General features: G+C 35.4%; 2 protein-coding genes across 9 annotated transcripts in view; one reads left to right on the top strand and one right to left on the bottom strand.

Annotated features, from left to right (window-relative positions):
• Positions 1-26,236, bottom strand: part of mip40 (Myb-interacting protein 40) — a 346,121-nt gene that overhangs the window by 83,217 nt on the left and 236,668 nt on the right. The gene's annotated exons all lie outside the window — the stretch shown is intronic.
• LOC145694718 (uncharacterized) lies at positions 788-24,578 on the top strand. 4 transcript variants are annotated; one of them, XM_081771258.1, is made up of 7 exons: positions 788-1,246; positions 7,042-7,244; positions 9,519-9,887; positions 11,188-11,411; positions 12,627-12,786; positions 15,846-16,032; positions 20,275-20,411. In XM_081771258.1, the coding sequence occupies exons 2-6, from the start codon at positions 7,043-7,045 to the stop codon at positions 15,980-15,982; spliced, it is 1,092 nt and encodes a 363-aa protein (XP_081627384.1). In that variant the 5' UTR covers positions 788-1,246; position 7,042; the 3' UTR covers positions 15,983-16,032; positions 20,275-20,411. The 4 variants fall into 4 exon arrangements, with proteins under 4 accessions (XP_081627384.1, XP_081627383.1, XP_081627385.1 ...); XM_081771257.1 differs by lacking the exon at positions 788-1,246 and adding an exon at positions 3,153-4,458; XM_081771259.1 differs by lacking the exon at positions 788-1,246 and adding an exon at positions 4,465-4,670.

Genomic DNA, 26,236 nt, shown 5'->3' with positions numbered 1-26,236 from the left:
AATGGTATAACTGATGCTACTTGAGACGTCATCAAATAATGCAACAAAAATGTAAATGTAAATTACTATTGAAAGAAAAAGCAAAATTTCTGTGCTAGAAAATAATATTGTTAGAGAACAATGATGTTGATAAAATATTATAACGGCATGTATTAAATGTCAATTTTCATATAAATGCCCAGATGATTTTTTTTAAAAAATTAGGGGAAAGTAGACTTTAGACGATATTAGACAAGGCCATTATGTATGCAAAATTAGAAGACACACATTCAAATTATTTCCTGTAATAAAAATTAGAATTCAACTTTCCATGGTAGATTGCACATGTTCTATCTCCGAACAAGGTGAAATACGTGCAATTTACTATGGAAAGTTGAATGTTAATTATTATTACACGAAATAATTTGAACGCATGACTCTTAGCATGCAAGATTGCATAGAAAATTGCATCGCATAAAATGGGCTTTATGGACTTTTAGCTTAACAAACTTCTTTTATCTCATTGATCTTTTTTATCTGATTTATTTGAGAAATCGGAGAAAGAAAGTTTTCGCCAACTTTTCTACTCAAGGAAAGTAAGACATCAATTTTTGTAAAAATCAATTTACGCGAAGTACGAATAGTTTTTGATGCAAATTCATTATTTCGTAAGAGCGAAATATGAACATTAGGCTAATACTTTTAATGTGAATATTAACATTTACGAAATGATTTCTTTCATTTTTAACTCTTCCCTAGTAGCAAGGTTGGTTGGCCCACCGTTGGGGATTGAGTGGGATTTGGTCAAAACAGTGGGTGATGGTCGGTACAAGCCTATAGTGGAGAAACGTACGTTGGCCCACCGTTGGTTAAATGTATGGTTGGCCAACCAACTATTCTCCCGACCTTAACGCAACTATACTCGAGTTGACTGTTTTCCCAACCAAGAAATACGTTACTTTAGCGTTGGCTAAATAACGGGGAATCGCTCTACGAAAAGCATTTTTTCCCACCCCACGACCACTGATTTTTATCGTTGGGTAAAGGTCGCTAACTCCAACATACTTGATGTTGGTAGAGTGCGTTACTGATCATGCGCAGTTCTTCACCGCCATATTAGAAGTGTTGTGGTCATTGCGTTGTCTCTCTACTTACAGAAAAAAGAGTGTGATCAAACTTAAGTGCTTTTGTAAAAAGATTTAGACCTGATGCAAAAAACCAGCACTATTCATAAGTGAAGAACACAAGACAAGACAAGACAAGAAAGGTAAGTAGGTTATATAATCATTCTATATAAAATAATTTCCATACTTTTTTTTTATGGAAACATGTGGGTGAACAGGTTATGATTGTGCATGGAGTGCTAATGTAGAATAACATTGAAATGATTAATATCCATTTTAAGAAGGCAAAATTAGTTTACGTGAGCTAGTTACACTCTTCACTGGGTTACAGTACAGCAGATGTCTGCATGGAAATTAAGAGTTAATAAATATTTCTGGGTTCAGTTTGGCCGATTATCTTTGGCTACAATGCATTGTTCCTGCGCATGCACATTAGGTTAGGTTAATTCTGCTCTTCCACCCAAGTGTGACATAATGCTTTGACTTTGTATAAGTTTATGCATTAGTAACGATTCTCCAGTCACTTGAAAAAAGGGAAATAGTGCCAAAATGTACTGAAAACAGCATGCAATAAACTTTAAGACATATGCCCCTTGTACTTAGATTTTGAGTGAATTGCCAAAGTCCCAGCCAATTTCAGAAACTTTGCCGAATATATTGAACAATTAGGCCTAGTTTTGGTTTTCAGAGGAACAGTGTGTATCAGTTAGGAGATTTTTGTTTTTTATGTACTGGAATGGGCATTACTCGAGCACACAATTCTACCAAATTTTGACACGTTTCCTATATTTTCAAGTTATGTTAGGGCTTTGTATTCCTTTTAGCAGAGCATGCATTAAGTGAGGAGATCAGGGTTTGCCCAAGTGGGCCCTGCCCGATAAAACCCACCGGGTTTTTTCGGGTTGGACCCACTTGAAAAAAACCATCTGGGTTTTTGAGGTTTTTGTTACTATTTTTATTGGTACAACTAAGGCGATCATATTGAAAGTGATTTTTATCAGATTTTGAACTTTCATTGGGCGAATCAGATGCTTTCACGTTAAGGTACTCAACAGCATTCAACATAAGACATTTATAAACTTTAGAATGCACTGAATGAATAAAAAGAAAAAAACCTTCTCTTAGCTTGAGATAATTATAGAACAAATTAAAGTGCAGATTATGCTTATAGCCTATTTGAAGTAAAATATGCAATTTTATATTTTAGAAGATACTTTCCGTGAATAGTGTGCTCGCCAAATGCGACACCGAGGGACGTTATCCCTCACAGAGTGAAGGTACTACCAGTAAACAGGGTGCGAATTGGCGGGGGGGATGCCAGGGATTTCCCCCCCTGACAAAAATCTTTCCCCCTCTGGAGAAGAAAAATTTTATCCCTGGCAGGGATAACTTTTCCCCCCTCTGGAGTATTTTTGAATAGACATGAAGATAGAAAAAAAGAACAATTCTTACGTTGTGTAGCTAACCTAAATATTGCTGACTGAAAATTTATGAAACATCTCACATCTCAAATGTTTTGTACTTGTTAGTAAAAAAAAAAAAAAGAAAAAAAAAACCACTATATTTCAAGTGTGTCCCAATTGGTGTTATGCCGATGTGTGTTTTCAAGTATCTCACTCGAAAGGGGGAGGGACAAGTTGCTGTGACCGAGATCCTTCAATAGTTGGATGTAGACATGTTGCCACACTGAACTATTTCGCGGGTTTTGCTGTGCACTTTAGCCATTCTAAGTAACCTACGATCTTCACTCGCCAAGAACAAACGACTGAATGACTTCCTTCCCCAAGTAAAGGGATGGTTTCCTCCGCAAGAGGGCTGCGGGGGTGGGTCCGAAGTATGCAAGGAAATCGAAGGGGGTGGAAAGGTCACCAAATGTTTGAGTCTGCAGTTACTGGAAAAGAACCCGTGTTACTTGAAAATAACTTTACTCCAATCGGAAATTAGAATTTCGTATTTTTATTCCACCACCGTTCTATATATATATATATATATATATATATATATATATATATATATATATATATATATGTATGTGTGTGTGTGTGTAAGGGGAGGACTGGGTGCGCATATGGGTGAAATTCATCCCCCCCTGGGAAAATTTTTCAATTCGCACACTGCCAGTAAATATGTACTGCATTAGTGAAAATGCTAGTATTATTTTTGGCATTAGTGCCGTAACGCCGGACCAATTTGAAAACTGGAAAAAGCACCAAAATGCACTGCATTCGGTTATATTTTGTTGGATTACATCAAATTATGTTACTTTACGTCAGGGGCATAAAAACTACTACAGCACAGAAACACAAACCAACCTGTGCTAGGTGGCCATTAAAAAGCACGAATGCTGTCGAACCGAGTCAGGGCAGGGAGACCCGAGCGGAGCAAGGAGTTGCGTCCGAAGGGAGCAGGTGGGTATACGCGTAAGCGAGGGTAGTGACAACGTTCCCGTTCTCTTGGAAGTCACTTATCAAAACTGAGGCTGGTAAACTTTTCCGATTTCAAGAAGAAAATCATGCACAACAGTTTCCTGGGGTTTCGTTTCCTTAAATAAATAGTCCGCTAAATAGCCCTCGAAATGCTCTTCCTTCTTCCCCAACACCTTGCCTTTCGCGCTACAATATCATAACAAATATACCTCTCCGCGAAATAGTCCTTCCGCCTCAACATACTGTGCCGCTTACAAAATCAAAAACAACGAACAAAAAACAACTTTCTTCACTTTTACTAGTTTACTTACCCCACTTTCACTCATTCTTACTCGCAAACTTAAATAAATTCTTCAATTGACCGGGTAAATTTCCTAAAATTGGTCCGGTGCTACGGAACTTAACCCTTATTTATTATTATTATTTTATTTATTTTTGGTTACCTTTGATGGTAGCACAAGTATTCTTAAGTAAAATTTGGTTTTCCAACAACAGCTGTTTAGTCCAGTTATTTGTTGCTCCTCCTCAAATAAGCATTCTGTAGAATCAACAGCAGCAATAGCGTAAAAATTCTTGTCAAATTTAAGAAGCGTAATGCTCAGAGTTCCGAAAACCGTGTGACGCTTATTATTTCAAGTGCTGAATTCAAATTTCCATACTACTAGAAGTTTCGATGTACAGTAAAAAAAGCTTGGATTTTAGAAAAAAAAAAAGAAAGAAAGAAAACATCGCGAAAGAAATGCTCGGGAAATTCCCATAATTGAACACAAAGTATCGGAAGTGAACTTCACCGATAAAACTATTTATTTTATAAAACATGAGTTGTGTATTTGTTTTAAATTAATATTTTTGGCGAACGTCATTGAGGCTCCCGGGATGATTCTATCTACATTTATTCGTTCGTCTGCCTGTATCACACATACTAAACGGTACTACTTTCAGTGTTTTAAGCTTAAATTTTCAGGGCACAATCAGGAGATTTTCTGTAAATTTCCTGTACAGACTTTGGCTGCATAGCAATGTAAAATTTCAAAATGGCGGCCATTTTGTTCAAAATAGCGGGTGTCCACACTACAAATCAAGAGACATTGAAATATTTCGAAAAAAACAATTAAACCGGAAAATACCCATATGGGCTCAGGTGGGTTGTGCTTTTTCAAAAAGACCCGGTTTCTTTCAAACCCTGGAGGAGCTCCATTACTACTTGCAGATTGACTTCAGGAGGGCTCAGCAGGGTTGGCTGGTTTAAACCATGATTGAAACCTTGGTTTAAACCAGCTGGTTTTTTCAAAAAAAAAAAAAAAAAAAAAACTGGTTTAAACCAAAAAAACAAAATGTTCGTAAAAGTGTAACTATTCGTAAAATTTTGATGAACACATATTTGTGGGCTATCACGTTTCACTCCCATATATTATTCGTACTATATTCAGACCTAAATTCCCCATTCTTTACTCAAAGAGATTATATTACAAAAGCAACTTTTTTATGTGACTTTATGGATGTTTCTTTTGTGATTTTTTTATAGTTTGTTATTATTGTTATGCAACCAAAGGAAAATTCTAAACATTGTTTCGTTTTAATAATGTTTACTATTGATAAAATACATCGAAGTACCGTACTTTTTCGGGGAATGGGGTCATACAAACCCCACTGGAGGCAATTATTGAAATAACAAGAATCTTTGGTAACTATTTTTGTATAAATTGGTCAGAGCTTAAGTGGACTCAATTCGTATCTTTATTCACTTTTCTTACTGATATGCAAAGTAAGTAGTTATATTTCTTTAACTTGGACTAATAAAAGTCGTAGTGAACTGACTTCGACCAAATTAGTTCTTCTGTACTCTGTAGTACTTTGAAATTGTCCATATGTAATTCTGTATAATGGTTCCATTTGTGCAATTGTTTATCTTTTTGTCCTGTTCTAATGACTCTTGATGATTATATTGACAAATATGTAAAGATTAGTCAACGTATTTTTACCAGGAGTCCTTCGTGAGTGAGTCGGCAGACGTATCGCGTTTGTGGCCAATTAGTCCCGGTTTCGAGTTCAAATAGAGGACAATTTCTCTTGGATGTAAGCCGAGAAGCAGTTTGGATTCCGCTTTAAGCTTATGTGACCCCTTCCAGCATAACCCGGTTGTTGCATACTAACACCAAGGCGAAAAAAGCTTATTTCTGTCCATATGTGATATAAATACATAGAGCAAATTATTTAAACAAAAAAAAAAAAAAAAAAAAAAAAAAAACCTGGTATAAACCAAAAAGACCGGGTTTAAAGCAAAAAAAACTGTTTTTTTGGTTTTTCAATAAAAACCATGGTTTTTGCCAACCCTGGGGCTCAGTATAAATACAGTGTGAACGTATGGCACACAAACTACAATGCACAAAACACGAACTAACTTGTACTAGGTGGCCACTAAGAAACACGAATGCTGTCTGAGTCAGAGCAGGGAGGCACGAGCGAAAGCGAGGGGTGCGTCCGTACGGGGCAGGCGCGTCATCGGCGGAGGGTGTACGCATAAACGAGGATAGTGGAGACGCACACTTTCTCTCACTCAAAATTCATTTAAATATGCTGTGCACTGACAGTAATTTCTTACATTCACACTTCCATTCTTTCATAAAAGATGTTTCACATCGTATTTAGCTATAAATTTTCTTTTTGGTAAGACATTGTGCTCGAGTGGAACCGCGAAATATGTGCTAGGCCTGGTTGTTGGCTATTTATTGTGTTTTTTAAGTAGCACTGTATCTGTACGTGGAAGGAACTATGAGCTGTAAGACACGTGTCCTTCGTACCTCTGCTGTCACATAAGGAAGTTAAGGCTAGACATACTTATTTGTATCCACATGTTACTATTTAAACCAAGAAAACCAGCGTATTAAACCATAAAAACTTTCAAGAAACAGGGTTTTAACCAACCCTGTTTATTGGGTAATTAAATAGGATGATACTAATTAGCTACTTCATTAATTTGTAAAATATGTATTAGAAAAAGGTTTCGGGGCGCGGAAAGTGAAAATGCAGGAAACGGTTAAGGTAATTTTGTAGTTTAGGTTGTCAAGGCGGAGGGGGGGGGGGGGAGGTATTTAGAACAAATATACAGAAAAATTCCTCTGAAAACGAACGATTTAGGACTCACCTAAGCATTTTTTTTTTTCAATAATTTGACGAGAATTCCTGACAAAAAATGTGAATGTAGTTTGTTCTCAAAATGTTCTTTATAAAAGAGTTTATCTGATCAGCCTTTATATACACACCTCGTTTCCAAGTTTCATCTCCTCTGTTAACCTGCTTCGAGAAAGCAAACGTGGCGCATCAATGTGTATTGTAACTCACTCATACGTGTAAACCATGCGTCCAAATATGTATTTGTGGGCCTGTCTCGAAATATTATATTTATATTTTTATATTTAAGGTGTTTTATATTGTAATGTATTGTATTGTTGTATTTGTTTCTCTTCTTTCTTTATCCAATAGCATATTATAAGTATACACGTTGATTTCAGGATGTTTCATGTGGTGGAATTTGACGAAGAATCTGGGGGTGGCTTGGGGATTGTTCATTCGGAATGGCTAACTCCTCGAAAGACGGAGAGTTTCTGGCCACCTTGTAAAGAATCAAAAAGATTCAATAAACTTTTGGAAGATGGCGTAATTCCTGAGGACTCTTGGAAGCTGTATAAAATCAGAAAAGTTCATTACGTAACAGGTTAGTTAATTATCTTTCCTTTGAGCTATGGTAGCGACCCTGCATTTACAAAAGTGTATTCCCCTCCACGCTTCCCAGGATAGCGGCTGGACAGGACGTTTGGGCGCTACCATTTCACCGCGGACGTTTCGGCGCCGGACGTTTGGGCGCGAAATACATAGTAAAAATTACAATTTACGATATATAAAGTAAGCTAGGCACTGAAAACTAAGCGCGAATCAAGATATATATATACATTTCCTGCACTTCTGTCTTTATCTCACCTCATTTATCTATCTATTTTCTATCTCTACTTTATTTATTAATCTAAATTAAATAGTTTAATGCGATTGTGACATTTGTTGCCTAACATCGTCATGGCTTAATTTTTCGCTTGTTCACGATTCTTAAAATTTGTTTTCTTTCGTATTACGTTGCCAAACTCTTCTCTCCAAGTCCAATAAAGAACTACCAATAAAAGATTTCCGCGCACTCTAGTTGAGGAAAGTGGCCCCGCGTAGCGTAATCGCTAACGCGCTCACCTTCGGTGCGAGCGGTCTCGGGTTCGATTTCCGGTGAGGGCACTCGATCGAGAAAGTGTAACACGCTCTTTCAGGCCAGCCAGTCTGAATGAGGTTTTCCTGGGTTTTCCTCATTCACACCAGCAAATGCCGGGGTACTACCCTAATTTATAGGTTCCAGGCCGCTTCTTTCCTTCCCTTTCCCCAGATAGTGTGCTCGCCGAGGGACGTCATCCCTCAAACGTCACGGGCTAAATGGCCTTAGATGCCTAGAGCCCAGAAATCTAAAACTTCTAAATCCTAATAGAGTTGAGGGAGAGATGTTAATACAGAGTGTCTAAGACATTGAGTTTAGGAACTGCAGTGTGCTGTATTACTGGTATCACTTTATATATATATATATATATATATATATATATATATATATATATATATATATATATATATATATAAACATTCAAATATAAAAGTCAAAACTTAACATTTTTTTTTCGCCTCATTGTAAGCATTTAAACTGGCGAAAGTGGCGAAAGGAAAAAAAAAGAACGATTTCAAAGTGAAAAATAATAGTTAAGTGTACATATATTGATCATTTAGCCACTAAAGATGTGTTTTTGACATTCACTTATTGCATAACTGCAGAAGTAGGTTTAAAGTTTTTTTTTTTTTTTAATTTTTTTTTTAATAATGAAATAGTCTCACTACGTATGTAATGCAGTCAATCATATCTAGTCTGGTCTACTTACCTTTGGCTTGAAAATTTATCAAATAAAAAGTACACTTAACTTGGTTGAAACTTAAATTTACGAAATTTAATTGTTAATTAAGTTTTTAGAATTTTGAAATTTCAGTAATTCTAGTATGTAAAACAAAATCAAGTATAATTCAAGGACTTCCACGACAGTAAACATCTTCTGATATCTTGATTCGAACTTAGTATTCAGCGCCTAACATAATGACTTTTTAATTTAACTCGCGTCCAAACGTCTGTCGCCCAAATGGCTTCGCGTCCAAACATCCGGTGCCCAAACGGCGGAACCCAAACGTCACGTGCCGGATAGCGGAATATAAATACCACCTTGAAAAATGGCATTATTATTTTACCTACTGCTATTATTATTTGGTATGCAGTGCAGTAAATACAAAGATATTCCCCTCCGTCCGGACATGTTAGTATACTGACTTTTTTTCTTTAAGAAACATTAGCTGTCTGTGCCGTTTTAAAACGGTCGAATTAATGACCCTACAATTCATATCCTATATTGCGAAAAGGAAATGTCCCGTTTGAAATAATCACGCAATGGGTTCGATTCCCGGCTGGAGCTCATGCGTTTCGGATTCCACGTTAACAAGTTGGTCCACGTCTCATAGCCTCGCTGCTGAACGGGACGTTAAACTCAAAATCAACGCAATGAATCTCTTGAAAATTATTAGCTTTATTCACTTACATTAAATATACTTGGTTTTCTTTCTCATTAGAAATTAAACATATCGTTCCAGCCTGACAGCTACTATTACATTATGTTACGCTCCTAAGTAAACACTTCCAAATTAACTAATTAGGAAAAGATTTTTTTTTATTTTTATTTTTTTTTATTTTTTTATTTTTTTATTTTTTTTTTTTTTTACTAATTTTCAATTTTATTTTATGTCGGAAGCTGCACTTCATTCACGTTAGCTTTGCATCAGAAGTTCTATCTATTGTAATAGACTTAGTGGAAGATCTTATTAACGAAATTTCCACGTCCTTTATCCATGTAATGTATCTCTTCAGGTGACCTATTGATTGCACGAAGAAAAGAAAGGGATGCTCAGTATACTTCGGATTTGTTAAGTGATGCAGAGGAAGTTAGAAGAAAGAGGAAAACTAGTCGTAATGCACAATATGTGGAAAGTGATGACACAAGTGAAGAAGATGATAGTCAACGAACCCAGAAAATAATTTATCCACGTATGAACTCTAGAGAATTGTTCAGGGAATCAGAGGCCCATTCAGTTTCGTCACCTTCAGAAAGTAACCAAAATGCAATTGGGAGAAATGCAGGAAAGTCTTCAAGTGCCATTGGAGGCGAGGATGGGGCGACCTTCAGCGCTGAAGAAACATCTTCATTAAGCCCAGAACAATCGAAAATCAACACGGTCGGTATGTACTTCCTTCTTTTAAAATGTAAATTTTTGGCGTTCAGACTTCAGGGACGTATTTCGGGTGTTCCTCCCCCCCATCTGCACCCAAGGTTGAAAACCCTGTGCATTTTACATAACTTGAGTCGAAATTTATGCATCTCATTCCGTAAACTAGTTTTAAACTTCCGATTTTACACACACACACACACACATATATATATATATATATATATATATACACGTTCCTGCCAGATTTCAATAACTTTCGTGAATACAGTGTATCATTTTGTTGAATGTTGATGTACTTTTTCCTCAAAGCATGAAAAGTATGAAAAAGTGTTTGGGATTGCAATCAGTTAAAGATTGGGAATCAATTCGAAATTTAATCCCAATTAGGAAATTTGCTATGAAAATTCATAGCTAATTAACATTTAACTCTATTCCCAATGTTTTTCTCAGGTCTCAAGATGTATTATCCAAAGCGAAAGAAATTATTAAATTAAAGATAACACTGTTTAAAAGAAAAAGTTAGTATTTTCCACCCTGCACCAGACTCCCGCGTGGTGCAGAGCATGTTTGCGGTCAGTAGATAAGCTGGACTGAACGGCTGAGAGGAGAAATTAGAATACCCAAACTGTAAGATCAGTATCATAATATCGGGTTTTGAAAGCAGGCATATAAATGAGTATATCCTAGAATTGTACATTCAAAAATATGTTGCAATGAATGCATTTGAGGCTTGCAGAAGTAAACTTCTTCACCCATTAGCTACTATATCTTTGAAAGCAGAAATGGTTGGTTGGTTTTATACTTTCTATGAAACTGAACTGGTGCAAATATTTATTAATAAATGAATAAAATTCTGAAAACAAAGTTCAGAAATTATTAATAGTACTATTTTTAACTCTTGTGTACTACCATGGGGTCTTTTGGAACCCTAGATTTGTTTCTCATGTTACAGCTGTTAAACAAGTGAGGTTACAATTCATCTTTTCTTGCAGACTATCTCGAGTGTATGCTAAAGATGCATACTAAATATTTAAGTTGTCTCTTTGATGGTTCTGCGTAAAGAACATAATTTAGGTGGGATTCTAGAAGACCCCATGTAATTCCTGTGTAAAAGTGTTCTTGATAGTACACAAGGGTTAACATTCTTAAACAAAAAATGCCGAAATTATGAGCATTCGAAATCGTAATGTTGCAAAAAAAAAAAAAAAAATGTTTAAAGTTATTTTCCTTCTATATTTCTTTTTTTTTTTTTTCTATTTCTTAAAAGTTATTATATATGCAATACAGGTTATACTTCATTTTTCCCGCAGGTTTCACGGTTATTGCTAAGCATTTGGCGAACATTAAGGGACGTCTGGAACGTATAGAAGAAACCCAGTCACGCATACTGGAATACATCCACGGAAATTTACGTTCACCGGGAATTTCGCAACCACTGGTATTACCCGACGGTCTGACTCTACCCTGTGAAACTGTATCATTGGTTAAATCACTGGAAGAATGGGCACACAATGAAAATAATGCTACAAGTTTGGTAGGTTTTGAGCTCACTGTAGTATTTTAGACAGTAATTTCCGTATTTTTATATTATACGGGGTGATACTTCCCATTAGGTATCTTACATTTGTTCAATGACACGTGGCAACTTGAAACTGAATAAACAAAGTGGGTCATAATTTCCTTTGTAATTTCGAACATTGATAATGCAGCAACTATGATAGAAATAAACTTTTTCATACCAGCAATTGGCGTCTCTTCTAGTATGAATCTATATAACATGCCTCATAAATTGTTCATATATTAAGCCGCTACAGAGCAGTCAACGACCTTAACGTGTCATGTTAGGGCGTGTGTGGTAGAAACATTCGGCATCTGTTTCTATGAATGTCTCAGTTGTTGTAATATGAATATTCACAACCGCGGAAGCAATTATGAATAACTTCGTTCCAGTAGACATAACCTAATGAAGCCTATAGGGCATATCTTATTTTATAGAGACTTGGATTTGCGTTCGTTGTATTTTGGGCACAAGTTCGGCTCCGCCATCCTAACAGGGACTTTCAGGATTTTCCCACCAGGAGAATTTTAAGACTATGCCTATAGAAAATGGTCATGCCTTAAACATTTTCCCGCATCTTAAGCTGTTATGTAACGTGTGTGTTGTATCTAGATTATAAACAAAATGTTATACACAATGCAATGGAAATATCCCTGAAGTAGCATCCCTGCTTCCTTTGTTTTTGTATCATAAGAAAATAATTATTTATTCAGTGTTGGCGAAATGATTAAAGAGAAATAAGTTTTTCATTGTATATTTGCTACACATTTTAAGGTTCTTTATGCTTCATTATGCTTTTAAAATTCTGTTCGTCATTATTTTCATGTTTGGAAATAATAGCATATTTTACTGTTTGCCTTATCCGGCTAGTTGTTACGGGATGTTTCATATTAAAAATGTTCTGTTTCCGTTCTTTCGTGTGCAAATTGTACTGCTCTGTGCACTGGTACAAATATATGCTATCTAAACATCTCTAAGTAGTGGTATTTAAGAACCTGGAAAAGTCAGGAAATTTGATTTTGCCAAACGAGCAGGAACCCTTTCATCTATTACTTCTAGTTTTCTTCGTTTCTATGCTAGGCAAGGAAAAAATTGATATTTTTAGTTCATTGTGTCCTGCTATTCGTTAGTAACAACTAGTGTATTGGTAATATGTATAATTATAACTGCTTTTATTATATTTGCTTACAGCAAATAGCTTTGAGTACCTTGGGTGGTAAAAGTGTTGAGAAGTTAGTGAGACGAATGTTAGAAAAAGTATTCAGTAACGACGCAGCAAAGAAATTCAACTGGACCGGTAGAAAGGGTAAAGAAGCACTAAGAACCCTGAGAATAATGCAAATACTGAAAGGTATGCTTTGATTGGAAACTCCTGTCTAATATGCACTTTGTTTGAGGACAAATTTTGGACAGTCACCACTCCTATCAAGTACATTGAGCAAAATGCCACCTTCCCCTCCTTCCTCCCGCGATCTGAGGTTCATATGTGCGTTATTGTTGTGACTGAATCTTGTGTAGGTTCCATTCGTGGATAACAGACCTGTAGGATTTACTTACTATTCATTGATGCTCGTTTCCTCCGATAATATGCGCGAAACACAACTTGTACGCTTTACAAATTCAGGGGTGAAAACGCAAAGGGGCGTAACTTGAAAAAAAAAGTGCGTTTTTCTATTATGACTTCCACGTGTTCTATCAACTGTTAAAATGCAGTATCTCACTTCATTATAGTTCCGGCGATATAAAGATTTAAAAATCAAATTTCCCGTAGAACTTTAAATCGCTCTGCTGTAAACTTGGGAAAAATCAAGATACCCCACTTCGAAATGACGGCCTAAATTTCGTTATAGTTTCCTCGTTGGCTTTTGTCACTGCTTAGATTTTCTAATATTTGACCTGTCGGTATCTTGGACAAGGACCAAATGAATGCTCTTTCATTTATCTGGCTTATCACTCAGTTGTTGCTACTAGTACTTACCAAAACAGTTTCTGTGCGGTCATGCAATGAGAGTGCCTAGCTAGATTACATGCAAAATAACGTAACCTTACACAGCTGCTTTCTAGCTTTTATAGTAAAACTTAATGAATCAAATTTGCTGCCAGGTGACATAAAATTTGTCTTCTACGCCATATTAGGACCAACTGGTCCCAAGTTAATTATTATATAAGCGTTTATTACAAGTGTCGACAAAACGCACGGTGACTACCTTCAACATGATGGTCATAAGGCGTTCGGTCCTCATGTTATTATTACTTCATCGTAAGGTATTGCCCGATTTCTCCAGCAATGTTGAAAATATGACATGTCCAGACTTTTGCCTCGGCCTGCGTACATGTAGAATTTTTACAATTAACAATTTGAAAAAAAAATAGTTAATTTTACTGTTATTACTATTAATATTTAGCTTTATAAGAATTTTTCTTTCCCCCAATACAGTGAATTTTGAATTTTATTTTTTTTATTTTTATTTATTTATTTATTTAATTTTATTTAAATGTCAAAAAATTTGAAATAAGTTTTAAACGATGTCCAAAATTTACATATCGTGAACTGTTGCTTCCAAATAGAAGTGAGATTACCAAATGTGAGTGTTTTAATAAGTATAGTAGATTTGTTTAACAGACTCATTACCTTATCGGCATCATCCTTGTTTTCCATGCTGCAATAGATTATTGACAGTAAGTTGCATTACTACTTCGACTATGTCTTCTCTCTTCACTTTCTTTCTTTTCAAGTCTGTTCTAAAGATAAATGTTCTGTATTCAAGTTATTCGTTGCATGTCAGAAAAAGAACTCTGAATAACGCTCGTTAGTGTGAAAGCCCATCACATTTATTACACTTCTATATCAATTTTTTTCAGCCAAAATGCTTCAAAGGGAACTTTTAAGCATAGAGCGAAGTTCAACATTAGTCCCCATCATTCGACTACACAGTATTTTAATTCGCTATACTGGTTCGATCCCAGCTCGCGCTGTGTGAACTTTGTGGTGGACAAACACCGAACTCGTGGGTTTTCTCGGGATTATCCCGCTTTCTCCCACTTTTTCATTCCACCATTTTATTCATCTCTCATCATCATCATTTTTGCCTAACCATCATATCCGTGGGACGTAAAACTGAAAGATCTCATTTTCATTTAATTCGCTATACGTTACAGGGAATAGCCAATTTTCTCTCGAAAATAAATTACAGGTTTCTGAGATCCAATTTTGGTCCATTAATTTTAAATTACTCGGATGTTCCGTATAGCAACAGTTAACTTGGATTCACGGTACCATCTCGACATTTAGTCCATGGTTGGGAAGATCATTATTGAAGTAAGATTTTTTCCAAACTCTGTAAACAACTAATACTGCACTCACTGACATAGAACACTGTATCATTTTGTTATGCATAGATGAAGAATTTTTTACTTTTTTTGGATTCGAATGAAACTGCAGACTAACCATTAAATCACATTTATTTGTTTATTGATTGAAGAGAACCTTACAAAATTAAAATATTGAGGAGGAATTTATTGAAGTAAGATTTTTTTAGCAGTCCTTCTAAAAACCAACTAACACTAACTCAGTGATATAAAATTCTCTCTCTCTCGGGTTCCCCCGTAGACGTCGTTACGGTTACAGCGCTCGCCTTCAGTGCGCGTGGTCGCAGGTTCAAATTCACCTGGGAACCTAATGCCTCGGATAGCAACTCGAGAAGTGGTTCAGATCCCACCTTAAAGTTTAGGTTCTGTCTCTATATAGCCTCGCTGCTGAAAAGGGACGCGAAACTCCCACCAAACAGACAAAAACATTATGTCTTACGTTATTCATGGATGAAATCTTCCATCCATAAATAGCAAGAGAGAATGTGTTTATGTCAGTGACTGTAGTGTTGATTGATGTTTGTAGGGACTGGAAAAATCTTACATCATTAATATCCTCCACAACCATGGAGCAAACGTCGAGATGGTACAATGAATACAGGCTAGTTGGTATAGGAAATATCCGAGTGATTGCAAGCGTATGGACCGAAATCGGATCTGGTAACAAGGATCGGAACATTAACACGTCATTTGTGTTTGCGACCATTTAGTACTGTTTATAGGAGAATGGCAGTAAAACTTTTACTTCCTACGTCGAAGGTCAGGATACCAATGTCGGTAATCATCCTGACTGAGTTTTTCGGCGGGTTTTCTCAGTCCCAAAGAGGCAAGTGATATTGCATCTGAATGGCAAGGGACGTCAGATCTCAGGTGTGACGACCTTCGACCGTAATGTTCACTTGGCTACAAAATATTAAAATTAAATTCTCTTCAGAATATTCCGAGTAATTTAACAGTGAACGATTGTACTTTTTAATTCATAAGTGTTCTATACATTGCGTTATACATGTTAATTACATTGAAACTTTGTAATCATTCCAGATGGCGTTCGGCGGGTAATACCATCAGCAACCGATGATCAAATAGAAATGCACGTAAGGAATTGGTTTAAATACTCCATCGACAGAGACGGTGGGCGGGAACGAAGACGACCATCCTCTGCGAGTGGGGAATCTTAAGAAACAACTAATACATTTTTAAAAAAGACAGAAAAAGAAGCATTTTTTCGGTAAGTTATTTCGATGTAAAGTAATTGTATTTAAGATGGATAGATTTAAGTTAATATTATTTAAGTCATAATTTTAGTGCGTTTAACATTAACCTGCCGCTAATTTCACCGTTTTTCTGTAATGTCTTCACAATAGATAAATGAATCGAAAATTTCTTTGTGGGAAGGCATGACAATATTGTCTGAAAATATTCGAACACTATATTATCCTTTGCACTATAGAATACGCTTCAAACTTCAGTCTTGATTATTTTCTCACGTGCAGAACTCAGAAAGGACGTTACTTTCACCTTTTTGCTTTTTTGTTTTCCGTGTCTAATTTTAACCCTAGAAATGCTGCAATAGAAATTACAGAACGCTGATCAAACAAAAATTCGTTTTTATGCGCGTCTGTTTGTTTCCAGATGATCCGACCCACTATCCCCGAAATTCGTGTATTTTGCATAACTTTAGGCGAAATTTATGTATTTTGTGTGTCTTTTGTGCCGTAAGCTAATCGTAGCCGTTCGATTTTGTAAAATACGTCTTTGCCAGTTATCATAATCTTTTGTGGAAAAAAAAAGTGTAAAGTTACGTTGGTGTAACTTTAATTCTTAAGAAACATTGTTACGGATTCAGGATTTATTAAAGATTGAGTGTTCATTAAAAGTTTTCATCCTGAACCACGGTTTAAACCATTTTTCTTTTTTCAGTTGGTTTAAACAAAAACAGCAACTAAAATAAAATAAAGTAAAAAAAAAATTAAAAGCCGAAGTGCCACAAATTGTATGAATTTGGTGACGGTTTTTCCACATATATCAATTAATCTCCGTTAATTCTACTCAAGGTTCCACCAGCGAGACAACTCCCCTCCCCTCCCCCAATGAAAACATAAAAATACCAGTTTTAAAACCCAGAATTTTCTGTTTTTTACATTATATGATTTTCTGAACTTTCTGAAATGATGAAACTTCAAAGAAAAGGATAATATAAACTTTCGCATTTTAGTGTTAGTAATCGGAATAAAATTGTTTTCTTCATAGTTCATAGACCTGGTCTGTCTTTTGACACGTGTTTTTGTGAAATGGCACTTTTCCGCAGCATAAGGTACAAACTGTGATGTTTTTATTTGATGTACTTTCTTAAAATTGTCGTGCTTTCACACAAAACATCAGTATTTTCTCAGGGAAACCACTTGAGGAAGATATTTTTACATTTTCGAAATCCCGAGGGAGGAGGTAGAAAGAAGGTATACTACCAATTAGGAGATGACTTTTTTCTCAGCCATATCACGCCCTATTGATGCCTAAATATTTGTTATTATTCCTAAGAATGTGATGTACTAAATTCCTTCGGACATAAAATGTTTTAATTTAGGAGATGTGACCTAAATTGTCATAAATTATACAGGGTAAATATGACGCCAAAAAATGTTACTTTCAAACGTAGTTTTTAACATTTTTTATGTTTCTAAGACATTTGTAGATTTTATAGACACACGAAGTAATTTATCAGTCTTGCTTGAAGATAAAGCAGATTGGAATATTTTTTGCCGCTAAAAGGAAAAGAACTCCAATTGTGAAAATAAATCACATCTGTCCAAGTTCTTTTTAATTACCTAATTTTTTCAAATCATGATTGTATATTTTGTTGGGATCATAATAATGTAGAAGTAATGTTAAGTAAATAAAGGTAATTTGTTGCTGTTCAATGCTTTTTCACACTGTAATAGACTGTGAACTTTTTTAAAAGAATATATGATGACATTTAAATACCAATGCCTAATGAAGAAGATCGAGGGCAAGCTCTAGAAGTTAAAAGTAACTTGAAAGCCCCAAAGAATGTAGATATAGGATTCGGGCAGAAAAAAATTGCATTGGGAAGCTTAAAGATGTCAAGGAAGTAAACAAGTGCAGTTTCTTCACTGATTGTCGAAAATTTTTGATAGGCACTACTGAAAGAAATACTCGAAAAATATCCTCTTACTCGTGCTATTTCATGCTTTGATCCTGAGGTATTCTTGTATAAACCTAAAATTGCCCGGATAAGGATGACGAAGTGCTTGGTAATACTCCATCAGTCGTTTCGTCTCGATGATGTTAAAACAGGTAGTTCAGAAAGTGTTCGAATCTTTTCTTTTTTTTTTAAACCGTCTAAAAGCGTCTGATTTTAATTCAAATCTTGATGAATTTTATAAATCAGTTCTAAGTGGGAAAAGTGAATTCTAACACTTGTGGAGTCTTGTGAAAATGACATTGATTATTTCACATTGCAATTCAAGTGTAGAGTCTGGTATTTCTATTAAGAAAAGTTTATTGGTAGACAACTTGTAAGTGGCTTCTTCATTAGCCCAACGACAACTAGTAGATTGGCCTACGCACGTGGAACTTCAGAACTCTTAACTTCTGTGAAATGTGCGAGAAGAAGACAATTCGGCTTTGGAAGAAACGGGAAAAGAAAGAGAAAATTATCACTTAACTCTGTATGTGCTTATTCCGTAAAAAATACGAAAATTTGATTTAGGTGCCGTTAAAAAATTTTGTAGCTCCTGATCCAAAAACTAATTATCGGCCAAGATCGCAATCTTTTGATGAAATTTTTTTGGGGGGGCGGGGGTCATTCCTAAAATTCTCGTTATCTTTTAATATGTTGTATAATATGTATAACAATAAATTTGTTTTGTTGTGGTACCAAGTAGGATCTATTGCAATAACTGAAAAAAAAAAATCGGTAGGAATTGGTATGGGCAGCTGTACTGTTCGCTCGTCATAACTTTCATTATGTTAAACTTTCAAATATTTTTGCGTTTGAGGGTGGAAAATTCACAATTTGCATTCTCACAGTTGCATATACATTTACACATTATTTTGAAAAGTTTCTCATTGTTTTATTTTTCATTTTATTGAATTCAAAGAAATATTGAGAAATTCCATTAAAGTATCTTTTTTTTCTGGTTTGTTTACTAAACTTTTAGGAGCGCTTATTTTTTTCGAAATTTATAGAATCAATTTGTTGCCATTTTTTTTAAGAATTCTTAAGTTACAGCTGCTCGTTGTGGAGAAGGATGGCTAATCTTTTAGTGTTTTATATAAAGAAATTTAACGTTAGTGTATAATATTATTTGAAAATGTCTTATAAAGTCTCTTCACTAGCTCAAATGGCAATTCCTTGGATAACTTACACTGGTCTACTATTATTAGCATTTTGTATGGCTCTGTGTCTACTGTATAGTGTTACAAACGGAAAGTTGCTGATCTTTGGCAGCACACAGGTTGAGAATTACTGCCCCAAGTCTTTATATAGCTTTTACGGGCATTGATCATCAGTACACCATTATGTTATTAAATGTCGCGGGTCAGGGAAAATGGGTGATCTTGCACCTGGAAATCATGGAAAATGATAAAAGTAATTTTGTAAGAACCCTGTGTTGGGTTAAATTCTTATTTTAAAATTCAGCCATTCACTACTTTTATAAACGTCATTTCTAGCGTATTGATTATAATACAATGTCACTAAAATGACGTTACATACTTGTTAATATTGTTGATAAATAATAACGCAGGCATGATTATGACGGGAATTTCCTGGTCTAAAAAATACACTAATAGAACCGCACAACTCTATACGCAAAGTACTATTTCGATTTCCGAATATACTTCGTATAGGAGTTGTAGATCTTGTCCTTTATAACCCCATTGCTGGAAATACGTGAAGGCCAAGTTAATTTATTTCTGTCCATACGTATTTTTTTTAATCAATCACAGAAACAGGTTGACTTTTTATTTTTTGTAAGAAAACGTTTTTTGCCAACCCTGGTTCGCAACACTTATTACAAGAGAAAAATGTTATTTAAAAAATATTGAAATAAAAGAACTGCCAAATGAAGTTTTAAAAATATTTTTTCCACTTCATTATTTATTTCGATAGGTTTTAAGGTGTTAAGTGTATATGGCACAAGTCGGAAGGACAAAGGGCTCTGGTAGGGTCTGTTTTAAAAGTTTTATTCCAGTATTCATCTGAGGTGTACTTGAAAATTTCTACCCAGTATTGACATTCGCGAAGCACAGAATTTGCAAATGCTAAACCAGTGGTAGAATGGACCTTTATTTATTTACTTTAGAAAATCGCGAACTGCAAATGTATTTAAATTATATTTTATAAATTAAGTTCGGCTGTTTTCACTTTGTACATATGAAATATATATATTACGTTGCATTGGAGGGGATTGTTTGTACTAATAAGCTACTTAACTTATATTTGCAGTTCTGGTTGAGATGAGAGGCCAGCTACTGAACCTACACCCAATTCTTAGATTTTAAAAGGACAGGTAAATAGTTGAAAAATGGAGGAAACAGTGGAAAAAGAAAACTTTGGAGATTCTGCGAGATCTAAGCGCCGCAAGATTCAAAAGGAGTATGAAGAAATTGTTAATGAATACAAATTTCTCTCTGCAGAAGTAATAGGACAAGAAATAAAGAAAACTAATAAACTAGATTCAGATAACAATGCGAATGAAACTTTGTGCAGAAATGATGATCAAGTTCCACGTGTTAGTGACCTTGACATTTCAGAGGTATCCAGTGAATATGATAATTCTAGTGATTTTGGAATGTGGAGTGATGGTTCACATGGTGAAGTTCCTGATTCTTTGGAAGTGAAGTTGGTGCAGTGGGCAAAGGAACATAACATAACTAATACAGCCACTACCGATCTGTTACATATTTTAAACAAATATTTCCCTCAACTTCCTTTAGACGCACGAACTCTATTACATACACCGTCTTGCTCCAATGTAGATACACGTGCAGGGGGTCTATTTAAATACTTTGGCGTAGAACATAATATTGTGAAGAAAATGTCATCAGGTTTGGTTCCATGTGTTTATCCATTTGTAAATTCCAAGTTGTTGGTAGAAAATGAGGGATCATGTTTGGTAACTATTACAATTAATGTGGATGGTTTACCTTTACATTCGAATTCAACCAAATGTTTTTGGCCTTTAATGGGAATTGTGGATCAGGCAGTAGATAAAACACCATTCTTAATCGCGATTTACTATGGTGAATCTAAACCATCAAACTGCAATGAGTTCTTTGAACCGTTTGTAAAAGAATGTAAAGAACTTGAATCACGTGGCGTAGTGTATATGGAAAAACAGTATATATTCCGTGTCAGTGCAGTTATAGCTGACGCTCCAGCAAGAGCTTTCTTGAAGTGTATTGCTTCACATAATTCTATTTATGGCTGTGAAAAGTGTACTCAGGAAGGGGTATATTTTGGTAGAACTATATGGTTGTATGAGAAAAATGCCAATTTAAAGGATGACATTTCGTTCAAACAATTAAAATACGAAGAGCATCAACGTTCCGAAACTGTGTTAACAGGTTTGCAACTAGGTCTTGTAAGTCAAGTGCCCTTAGATTATATGCACTTAGTTTGCTTAGGTGTGGTAAAGCGCCTTGTACAAACGTGGGTCGATAAGGGACCTGCAAGATGCAAGCTTGGTTGGCGTAGTATAGTGATTGTTTCTGAAAGACTTGAAGTTATTTCAAAAAATTGCGTACCTATTGAGTTTGCCCGTAAACCAAGAGCGCTTAAAATGTATAAATACTGGAAAGCCACTGAATATCGTGCTTTCCTTCTTTATTTCGGGCCGGTAGTTTTGTATAAAATTCTACCTCAGCAACTATACAAACATTTCTTAGTATTGCACGCAGCCATTTATATATTAGTAAGTGATTTGTGGAAAAATGCAACGTGGAGAACATACGCAAATGACCTTCTGCACAGCTTCGTGCAGCATATCACAGACCTGTATTTCAAAGAGTTACTTACATATAACTTTCACAATTTGTTACATCTAGAGAAGGATGTTGTTAACTATGGTAACTTAGATAACTTCTCGGCATTTCCTTTCGAAAACCATATGAGAATAATTAAAAGAATGGTTCGAAGCACCAACAACTGTATACAGCAGGTGGCAAAGAGAGTTGAAGAAATAGACTACACTGATGTTTGCAAGAAAGAAAAGGTCAAAGTTCAATTGGATAGGTGTAAAGGTGTCATTTATATGTCCAAAATGTTGAATTGTTCCTTCTTGATTGGGGCAAATGAATGTGATGGTTGCTTTCTCAGCCAATCAGGTGACGTCATACTTGTCCGTCAAATAAAAAAGCTCCCTTGTAATGAATACGAATTGCAGTGTGCAGTTTTTCAAAGAAAAATCAATTTGTACAATGTACCGTTCGAAAGTAAAGCATTAGATATATATATAGTTCGCAATATATCTGAAAACAAGAGATATATTTCTTCAGATCTAAAGAAGAAATGTGTGCTTTTACCATATTTTGATGACCAATTTTCTTACGTGTCTATTCCATATGCTAACATGTGTTTATTTCATTAATAACAGATCGCAGGGTGTCAACTTGAAATCAGATAATTAATATGGGAAATTTAGGCTTCATATTTCGGCCTGGAAAACTAAGATATTTTTAATGTAAACAAATAAGCTTGTACTCACCGCTGTATGTGAAGAGTCCACAAATAATGTTCTGAATTATTTGTTACTTCATCCTCAACATGTCAGAAAGGACTTTAATTGATTCTTTTAACCCGTTTTACGAATGTAAGCAAACTGAGGATAAAGTAGCGGGTACTTCGAAAATTTTACTTGTGTGTTCTTCACATACTGCGGTGAGTACAGTCTTTTTGAGTTGTTTACATTACCGCTTGCCGAATTAAGTTTTTCAAGTAGACATTATTATTAATTTTAAAAAGTGAAAAGTGTGTGACAGGACTCTAGATCAAATCCAGGTCCTTAGGTTTATCGCGCCTGTGTGCTAACCAACTTCGCCACCCAGTCGATCCATTTTCCAGTCACACAATTACACTTTTGAGTACGGTGTTCTTTTTTTTCAGACTATATGGAGAGTCAGGATACCACAACTTTCTGTTGTGATTGGACTTCCCAGCAGACACTGGGGCAGTCCAAACTCAACAAAGTTGTAGTACACTCCATGTGGTTTGAAAGAAAGACAACACCGTCCTCAATAGTTGAAATTGTGTGGTTGGGAGTTAGATCGACTGGGTGACGCAGTGAGTTAGCACATAAGCATGATGAGCCTAGGGCTCAGGTTCGATTATTGGTCCAATCACACATTTTCTACTTCAAAATTATAATGTCTGCACTTGCGGAGGCTTGGTGTAAAAATCGGAAGTCGCCCTAATTTCTTTATTGAGATATTTTTATTTTCTATAGTCCTTACTTTTCGAGTGTTGACTTTGTGATTAAGTATACTTTTAAGAGGGCTAGTCACAGCGAAATTAAAATACCGCTAATTTTACAGTAATTATGTGATATCTTCAAATAGATAAAAGAATCGAAATGTGGAACAAGAGCGCCCTAGACAATATTATTTTGCATGAGATACCGTTATCACGAATCACCTAGTAGCTTTGCGTTTCCAGCCATTTGTAAACGAAAAAATAAGTGCCGATTCTCTAAATGGCTGGAAATCGAAAGCAGATAAGTGAGTCGTGATAACGGTATCTCATGTAAAATAATATTGTCTAGCGAGCTCTTGTTCCACTTTTCGATTACTTTTATATGTTTGAAGATATCATAATTACTGAAAAATCAGCGATATTTTGATTTCGCCGTGACGGGGTCTCTTAATTTTAGAAAGAAAGCAACGTTTATTGAACTTTAAGCTGTACGTTACGGGGGGAAGGGAAACAGTAGGTATGTTTTATCCAAATCATCATCCTGTGTCTTATAAAATCGAATCGTACGTTTAATGACTCTTTCAATTTTCATTCGCACTGTTAGGTCTACTTGTCTTTTCCTATGATGTAGTGTTTTTTTTTATTATTATTTATTTGCTTTCTTGGATTTATAAGGTAAAAAGGCATTTACTTGTTTTATCTGATCAGAATATTAAGTTGTGTATGTTAAGAAATTACGAAATATATAGGTTTAGTAGCCGGTTACACTCTCAACGTTTTTCTTGTAATGTTACAACATATGTATGGGTGCATGCATTTAGAAAAAGTAGACACTCAGACGTATATATATATATATATATATATATATATATATATATATATATATAATCGCATTCAAAAAAGTTTATTTTATACGTATATGAGGCGATGATGCTGTAAAATTTCTTCATATGTAGTAGAAGTAATAACTGATCTACGCTATCTGAGTATAATTGTAACATTAACAAAATAAGAATTTCCATTATGTAAAACTGTTTACTGTATAGTGCTTCAAAATATGCCATTTTCATGCACAGATTTACTTCTTAATCATTAACCACTGGCCGGTCCCCTTTCATATGCTCGTACACATATGTGAAATAATGCTGGGATTTCAACATGGATCCAGATTTAATATGCATATCTCATTGTTGTTTACAATGAACAGTTACCAAAATTTTGTTTGCAACTTCAAAAATATTTACTATTTTTATTTGTTATTGTACTTTTTTACATGTAAGAAGATTGTAATGTAAAACAAATGATTTTGCAACTTGCAATTATAATAAAAATTATGTAGTGGAAACTTAAGAACAGTGTTTAATTTATTTCATTTCCATTAAGTTAATACTGTTCTCTTTTCAATTACTTTGTTATTGCAGTAGTATTGTGGATTGGTGTATATAATAGCAAGGAAAAGTTCCTCAATCTCTAATGGGTACAATGCGTGTTTGTTATTTGGCTGTTTGTCTATTGATTTTTATTTTTCAATAATGTGCTTGGTTACTACTAGTATCCATTAAAACGCAGTTCTGAACGGAACAAAATGAATTATATTAATAACTATACGTTACAGTTTCAAGAATCTAACGTCCTCTTTATCAGACGCAAACATTGAGAAAAGACTGTTGACAGCAGATCTTATCAACTGATGGTTATTTAATGGTTAATGGTTATTGGTTTTCCAGAGCGTTTTAATGGTTATTGATTATCCAGAACCAGGGAGTTTATTGTTTAGTACTAGTATAAATGTACAATCGGAAGACGTCGCATCCTGACCCAACATGTAAGTATTCATCTTTAGTGTTTTCCTATATTTTTTGCACATTTAGGGGGCTTTACCCCCTCACTCTTGCCCAATTTTCCTCTCCAATGCACTTGGCATGTACTTTGAACGAATAAATAATCATTGAAAGTTTCATTTGAGTCGGTTCAATTGTTCGAAATTTATCGTGAGACCAACACACAACACAAATGCTGAGCGAGTCGAATCGCAGACTGCTTCACACATTCAATAATCTATATTTTCAGTCTTCCCAAGTTAGCTCAGTCAAACCTCTCCGTTGAATGGTAGTTCATCATCCAATGCTGTCGTGTGCGCAATCAAATGTAGCATAATTCCCTGACGTTCCCTAACGTGTCTTCGCTGTGGATGAGGTAGGGTGGAGATGCATTCGGTTCGACACATTTTACTTTTTACATGGTATTCCTGATACTCAGATCTGTTATTTATTTAGGAATGAGTTATTATTTATATGGTAATAACGCAAATACAGTCGATAATATCTGCGTCATTATATATGAATAATAACTGTGTAAATAAATAACATCCGAATATCTCAGGAATACCATATAAAAAGTCAAAGGTGCCAAACCGAATGCATCACCACCCTACCCCATCCGTCGCAAGGACACGTCGGGGAGCGTCAGGGAATAATGCTAGATTTGGTTGGGTAAACGTCAGCGTTTGGATGGTGAACCACCATTCAACGTTGAGGTTTAGTTGGGGTAACGTAGGGAAACTGGTGGGATTTGGTTGGGTGAATGAAGGCCCAACATTCTCAAGGTTGTTGGGGTTTAGTTGGCCCAACGTTGGGAGATGGTTGGGAATTGGTTGGGTAAACGAAGGCCCACCCTTCTTTTGGTTGGGGAATAAGTGGGTAATGGTTTGGGTGGGAATCGGTTGCCAAAGCGGCCAAACATGACGTTGGACCACCGTTTGTATGTCGCATTACCACCATTTTCCCAACGTTGGGCCAATCGATTTTGCTACTAGGGTTACCTTTCATCTGAATGCATAACTACCCTTCATATTGCAGCTTTGTATGAAAATGTACATATTCTGTTGGCTTGTATCGATGTAATTGTTTAAAGAAAGTAACATGCTTTTACATCAGAATTTCACAACATTGATAATATATTGGTGATTAATACAATTTCTCAACAAACCAATTTTAAA

Source organism: Thermobia domestica, chromosome 9 (genome assembly GCF_964235325.1).
Source record: "Thermobia domestica chromosome 9, izTheDome1.hap1.1, whole genome shotgun sequence".
NCBI lineage: Eukaryota > Metazoa > Arthropoda > Insecta > Zygentoma > Lepismatidae > Thermobia > Thermobia domestica.
The sequence above is the reverse complement of the archived record's forward strand: the minus strand, read 5'-3'. Positions and strand labels throughout refer to the sequence as shown.

Coding starts and splice junctions, on each gene's coding strand:
- LOC145694718 (XM_081771256.1), top strand. CDS start 20,354: ATGGAGGAAACAGTGGAAAAAGAAAACTTTGGAGATTCTGCGAGATCT.